The 7,168-nt window shown below is 36.0% G+C and overlaps 1 protein-coding gene across 1 annotated transcript; it reads left to right on the top strand.

Moving 5' to 3' along the window:
- Nucleotides 1–1,514: 1,514 nt before the first annotated feature.
- Nucleotides 1,515–6,466, top strand: LOC132061258 (zinc protease PQQL-like). The gene is made up of 10 exons (XM_059454103.1): nucleotides 1,515–1,544; nucleotides 1,950–2,168; nucleotides 2,263–2,475; nucleotides 3,693–3,815; nucleotides 3,918–4,009; nucleotides 4,143–4,221; nucleotides 4,311–4,394; nucleotides 4,474–4,590; nucleotides 5,499–5,600; nucleotides 6,344–6,466. Exons 1-10 carry the CDS (start codon nucleotides 1,515–1,517, stop codon nucleotides 6,464–6,466), a joined length of 1,182 nt encoding a protein of 393 aa, XP_059310086.1.
- The last annotated feature ends 702 nt before the right edge of the window (nucleotides 6,467–7,168 follow it).

Genomic DNA, 7,168 nt, shown 5'->3' with positions numbered 1-7,168 from the left:
GTGCATTAAAATAATTTTTGAAAATCGTCTCGCCCGTAACTTTCCACGACAGCCTTGAAATTTCCAAACGTACAAGATGCGGCCTATAACAATTACCTTGTAATCCAAAGCCAAAAAGGCTGACACGATCATTTGTTGGACCATTTCAGGAGTAAGAATTTGTCCTGCAGAAGATGAGTTATCAGTAGTGGAACCATTTACCTCAGCTTGAAAAGCATTGACCCTACGATTTTGAGGGCGTGTGGGACACTCTTTGATAATATGTCCATGTTGTTTACAATAGTTACAAAATTTCTTGCCACAATTGCTAGCAATATGACCATATTGCTTGCAGCTATAGCATTGGGTTCTAGTCATATCCCTGCCTTTTCCTTTTCCTTGAGCAGCAAATGCAACAATGACATCATTTTCTTGCTTGAAAGCATTTTATGTGACAAGACGTTTCTCTTCACGGAGTAATTCCCTAAAACAAACATCCAAAGAGGGAGACGGGTCACGATTCATCAAGTTAGAGCGAACACTCTCAAAATCGTATCGCAATTTCATCAAAAATTGGTCTCGCTTGCTTTGCTCATGAACTGCTTGAATTATAGAGAGAGATTCAGCAGGTACTTTAGCATAAACAATATCAGTAAATTCAGCCCATAAATTCTGAAATCCAGAATAATAATCCTGAATAGAGAGACCTCCTTGAGAGTAATTAGCAATTTCATGCTCTAGCTGAAACGTTCTAGCGCTATTGTCTTGATTGTAAACCTTTTGTAAATAATCCCACATGGCCTTTGCAGTCTTGTGCGGCCTGAGATTAAGAACAATAAGAGGGTCAATTGACCCTAAAATCCATATCATCACCCGAGCATCCTTGACCTTCCACTGACCTAACTTTATAAGATCAGTAGGAGCAGGATCACTTCCATCTATATGGCCCCATAATTCTTTTCCCGTGACAAAAAGTTGAAACTGAAATTCCCAAGCTGAATCAAATTGATGTGAAGTCATGTTTCTGAATAGAGAAAACCAAAAACACAATGACACGAAAAAAAATAGCTAGAATAGCCAAAACTAAAACCAAAACCAAAAGCCCTAGATTCTTAGGACTGCTTGTTGACGAACAGTCAAGAGAACTAAACTTTCAAAAAAAAAAAAAAAAAAAAAAAAAAAAAGGCTCTAATACTATGTCAGGAGCAGAGAAAACACGAGAGAAATTGAAGAATGACTATCTCAATTACTTGATCCCCATACATCAGAATATATTGATATTTATATACAAGAGAAATAAGAAGGGAAAGAAAGTAAAATATACTACACTAAATGTAAATCCTATAAAATATTCTTCATAATATTCTACCACTAATGTTACATAATATTCTACACTAAATGTAGAATATCCTTAATAATATTTCATATATTCACATAGTATCTCTTCATATTCACCATATTGAGAATATCTTAATGTAGATATTATACAATCTGTCCATTATGCTAACAGCAAATTCAAACATAAGCACAATGAAATGTTTGACCCCCTTTCCAGAAGTGCGAAAGTAAATTAACCTTTTTGGATTATAAATTTCATAACTGAGGGAGATTTTTCCTTATTCCTTTGTCTTGAGATCTCTCGTCTTGGTTGTACCACTTATTATGCAACATTGAGAAAGGTATTGGTGACTGGTCTTTTGGGATTATGTCTTGTTTCACAGACACTTGAATAGTGTGAAAATTTTGATATGAGAAACATGACTTTACTGTGAATGTCTTTTGCTCTTTTTTTTTTTTTTTTTGGCTGAGTTCTAGTGATTCACTTGACACAATATAGTTGATACCACAAGATATCTATTTTGTTACTTGTCTAAGTGGATTATATGGAAAATGCTGTGCCATCTAGTTTAGAGATATCACGTTTCAGCTAATCATGCCTTTTTCAAATTTCTGCCTTTATTTTTATGCAGGTTTACTTGGGTGGATATGCATATGGTGGACTCGCAGAAGTTTCGGAAACAGATTACCTTAGTTACTTAATGTCTGGTCAGCTTGCTGAAGGGATCCTTATTTCAAGCTTGAAGAAGCATCTTTCATGTGACAAAATTCCGTTTCAAATATGCATTGATGAGTATAAGAGGTGGTTTGGTGCACTCTTTTCCTCGTCGGATTTTGGAGTTGTCCTTCAGGTTTCTTTTAATATATCAGTTACTTGTATTCAATATCTCGAGATTTATATTTGTTGGTTTGATTGTTTATTCATGGATTTTTGGTTGCCTACAGATTGTCTATTTGCTGTTCACAAGTGTGTTAGAACCTGAAAAGGAAAAACTGCAAGCAATAGTTGATGAGATCAGCGAAAGGCTGTCTCCTGAATGGCACGAAAGTCTGTCTCCTGAAAAGCAAGAAAGTCTGTCTCCTGATTGGCCATTAATATATGCTATCCTAAGGAAAAATCAAAAGGAAATCAATAGCGGTGGATCTCACATTTACAAGGTGACCCTTACTAAAGAAACTTTAAATTCTTCTTCGAGAATTTTTGAATATGTATAGTTTCCATTAACTGGTAAATCTGTAATGAAAGACTACCTATGTTCTGTTTTAATTCAAACTTTTTTAATGACTATTGATCACGCCCAAAACTCTTCCTAAAGTATAAGTGGCTGTTGCAAATATATTCTGGTTTTAGAGTCCGGAGTCTAACCCAAAGACTTAGTTTTCGCTGATGAATATTACTAAGTTCTAAAAATAAGACAATTTAAGTATCAAAAGATTGATTGTAATTTGAGTATTAATCAATCAACTAACTATTAAAGACTATAAAATAACTAACTAGATTAAACGATGGAGTATTGGATGAGTAAAAGCCTAGTCTACTGATAAAGAGTGGAGCAATATTGAAGAATGAATCAATGTTTATTAACTTGTAAAATGCAGTATATAAAGGGCTATACCCAACTGCGACATAAAGCCCTGATACGTAAAAAGTCGGTACATGATAACTATAGGAGATAAACTAGGATAACAGCAAAATAATTAAAGAGAACTAAATGAATAGAAGTGATTGAGATAAACTATTTAAGTCTAGAAACAGAAAAACAACTGTTTGCATTTGCAACATGTGAGGCGCCTATTTGAACCTTTTTAACTGTTCACGGGTATGTTTCAGATAAAAGATAACTTCACGGGAATTTATGAGCCAATAAGTTAACGAAGTGCATATATGAGACAAATCACAAATGTTAAGGGCATTTATTTTACCCTTTCCCGAAATAGATAACAGGAAATGTTTAGAGAAACTCTTCAAATCTTCAATCAGGATTGATACAATGGCCTTCAAAACTCTTTCCTTCTTCAAAAGTGGTGTTCTCCTCCTTGCTAGGTTACTATGGGGGCTGGGAAGGAAAAAAAAAATAGCTTTTATCTAGTGTTAAAATTGCTCCAAAGACCGAAACACCTTTAAAATTTTCGCTCATAAATTCTGCCCAGATTTTTCGCACACTGGGAGGAGAATGCGTTGTATCTATCATTTCTGGCCTTTCTTCAATGTTTGCATATTTTCATCCGAATACTTCAAATTTGTCCTCAATTCTTACATTTAACTTCGTATCAACCAAAAATCATCAATTAGGCGTACTTGGTGAATTTAACAACCAAGTGCTTGAACATGGTTCATACAAGTGCTTTCTTGCTAATTAATGTTTCTTATGCAGACGAAAACAGTTGAGGATCTTTCACACGTTGATGTAGGAAAAGCTTGGAGCTATTGTACTACCTGCTTTAAAGATCCTTCAGATTTCAGGGTTGTTCTTGTTGGGAAATTTGACCGGGTTGCCGTTGATTTGCTCTGAAACATTATTTGGTCAGCTGTTGTTGGACATTTCTCTAATTCAGTTTACATATTATGTTGTTATTCTTGACATACATTTCTTTTTTAGGGTGGGATTCCAGGGCCATCGACACCTCTTAAAAATTTTCAGCGTGGGAATCTCACGAAGGCAGCTTTCAATTTCCCTCAGACTGTTATCACGTAAGTATTACTGTTGTACGGAAAATGAATAATCTTATTCCAGATGTTTGTGTTTTACCTTTACGTCTGAAGAGTTACGTGTTATGTGTAAGTTGAAAATGAACACCATGTAAACCATGTTCAATTTTGACAGGAAAGAGGTTTCTATGAGCCGTGCTGAAGGAATGATTTGCCCTATAAGTTTTGCATTATGTCTTCAGAATGGGGCATTGGTATGGTTATAATTCTACAATTTCAACATAGCTAGCTACTTTATAACATGGATATTTAACTATCACCATATATGGTAAATATGTGTCAGGAAGAAGAGAGACATCTATTGAACCTTTTGATACATCTGCTGGAACTGAAAGTTAAAAAGGTGGTTGGTTTATGTGGTGTAAAGGTATGTAGATTGTTCTTACCTTATTGTTGGCATACTTTTATTGTTCAGTAATTCAAAGTTCTAAATCTCATATTTTCAGGTGTCTCGTGTTTTCATTGAACATTTTCTTCCACTTGGTAATACTCTATTAAGTGGGACCACACCCGGAGCACTCAGCATCTACCTCTATCTCAACAACATTGAAGAATACCAGACGGTAAGGTTACTCTTATTCTTCTCATTACATCAATTTGAGCATTTTTGTTATTAGGTAAAGTGATTTATTAATGAGAGTACCAGGAAGGTACTATAGAAATACAGGAAGAAGGAATCAAGCTCATGTAAGTAGTTACTATAACATAAAAGACTACATAGCTGCAAAAGAAAAGTAGGATTTCCCGGCATATTACTCCTACACCACAAATATAGTGTTTGTAAACACCTTTACTTCACAAAAGAAGGATACAGTTCGGTAGAGTCTTCCAGAGTAAGCTTCTTCTTCTTTTCAATCTCTGACCTTGCCAACTGGACAGCAAAATTGTCATATTTTGAGGCATCACATAAGTATTGTTGCTACCTAAAGAGTCTTCACACTGAATTCATCTTGTGCACTGTTTGAGTTAAAGCAGGCCTCCATGGCCAGTTGGTCTCCCAATTCTCTGCTTGCTGTTGTAGAGAGCAATGGTAACTTTTTTACTGTGAAGAGATAGCTAGTCATTGATGGCTTAGCATGAGACTTAAGGCTTCTATCACAATAGCAAACAGGTAAGGAGAGCGGGGATCAACTTGTCTTAGGCCTCGTTGTGATTTTAGAAAAACTTCCGGACTTCCATTTATTAATATGGAGAGCCTGGAAATGGAGATACAAGTATTAACCCATTTATTTACGAACTCCATTTGTCTCAAAATGTCTAATAAGAAGGAATGGCTTTCTCGGAGTCCAGTACTCCAGTTTACAAATGACTCCAGCCTTTCCTTTCTTCTGGTAGAAATCAATACATTCATTTGCAATTAAGGAAGCATCTACAATTTTCCATCCTTAACAAATGCATTCTGATAACCTGAAATCAAGCTTACAGTTACCATTGTTGAGATTATGTTTTAACAAATGATTTTTTAAATCAGGTCATAGATGCAGTGGTAGCTGGGATAGATAAACTAGTCAAAAAAGGACCTCCACAGCATCAAGTTCGACGTATGTTAGATGGAATACAATGGGATAAAGAGGTAAGAAAAAAACATATGGATTTACGTTGCAAAATGAGGTGAATGTGATCACTTACAAGCTTCAGAATTATTTAAAATGTTGGTTGACTAGCCAAAATTGTGCAACCCCAACATGCAAGAATTTCTCGTCTGGAATTTGGCACAAGTAATTGTGTCTTCTTTCTTAGGATGTTAGCCTCCCGAGTCCAATATTAGGCGTGTCACCATAGACTAGCGCAAATTAGGATATAGCGGCTCTGCTAAATGACGATTTAAAAGCATTATGCAGAAATCAGTATCTTGATTGTCTTGCAGCATCTTTTGTCATCAGAATTTTTGGCCGCTACTTTGTAGACTCCTAATGCCTGTACTGGAAATAGCTGCCATAGTTATGGTTAACGGGCATTTGCTAATGCAACTAACTTCTTGTATGTATTGTGGGATTTTACTTTAGAAAGTCTATCAACATGTGAAAGCCGGCAGTAGCTTAATCTTCCCGTAGTACCACTTCTTTGATGTTCCATATTATCATTCAGTTGGTTGTGGATGTTCCAACTTTTCATTTATGTGAAATTTTTCTTGTAGCCAAAGACAACCGAGTCTCTGTTCAGCAATATGATGAGTGTGTACTTTTCAAGTGTGTACCGCGGCGATTTTGATCTCGCTTATGGGGTGGGTGGCTCACTCACTTTTGAATATATAATCAATACTTCAATAGTTTTAAAGTGCCGCTAACTTTTGGATATATAATCATTCTTTTATAGGACCTTGGTGATGCTAAACGAAGAGTCCGGGAATCTTACAATGCGAACATTGCCAAGTCTACTATGAGGAGGATACTATCATATCCTCGCCAAGCGCACACGGTAGTGAAGTTGAGATATTGAGTCGTCCATAGATCTACAATGGAAAGGTATCATATGCCACAAAAGCTTGGGGGGCAAAGATGTATATACAGGCAAACTGCTGATCGATAGTCCAAAGTGCTGCAGCTGCTTCTTTGACAGTGAAGAGGACGGATATGAGCAGACAAAAATATCTCGGGAACTTGAATTTTCTTTGAGTTATTAGTCTATTATGTTGAAGACAGTAACAAAGTGAAAGAAGTTGACCTTGCTGGCACAGGAATGAAGAAGCGGACACAAAGTTTACTAACCTTCCATTTTTCTTTGGTGGTGAGCCACTTTCCGTAGTTAACTCTCTCCTCAGCTCTTTTCTGGGAACACCATTTCGTGTTATTACTTTCTTCCATTTCTGCAGAGGCTGATGATGTTGGCAACTGAAACATTTCCTCTTTGACAACAGCAGTTCTAGAATATGGTTTTCTCAGCTGTATCATGACAAGTCCAAACATGTTCAATGTTCTGAGTTCTTTAAATTTATGATGTTAATTTGAGAAAATAATTTTATTTGCAAGGATCATACAAAACAAAGAAAACAAAGAATAATTTTTAAATGCAACTGTAAGTATAGCAACTGTGCCCACAGTAGCAATATGAAGTCTAAATGAAAGGGTTCAAAGAAAGCTAAACTCTTTCCACACCACCATAGTTAGCTCGTGCAATTCATATTGCTACAAATATTGGATG

Source organism: Lycium ferocissimum, chromosome 6 (genome assembly GCF_029784015.1).
Source record: "Lycium ferocissimum isolate CSIRO_LF1 chromosome 6, AGI_CSIRO_Lferr_CH_V1, whole genome shotgun sequence".
Classification (NCBI taxonomy): domain Eukaryota; kingdom Viridiplantae; phylum Streptophyta; class Magnoliopsida; order Solanales; family Solanaceae; genus Lycium; species Lycium ferocissimum.
The sequence above is the reverse complement of the archived record's forward strand: the minus strand, read 5'-3'. Positions and strand labels throughout refer to the sequence as shown.

Excerpts from the sequence above, each read along its gene's own strand:
- LOC132061258 (XM_059454103.1), top strand. The coding sequence starts at position 1,515 with ATGTTTGACCCCCTTTCCAGAAGTGCGAAA. Across the intron at positions 2,476-3,692 it reads GTGGATCTCACATTTACAAG|ACGAAAACAGTTGAGGATCT; the intron begins GTGACCCTTACT and ends TTTCTTATGCAG. Across the intron at positions 4,395-4,473 it reads TTGGTTTATGTGGTGTAAAG|GTGTCTCGTGTTTTCATTGA; the intron begins GTATGTAGATTG and ends TCATATTTTCAG.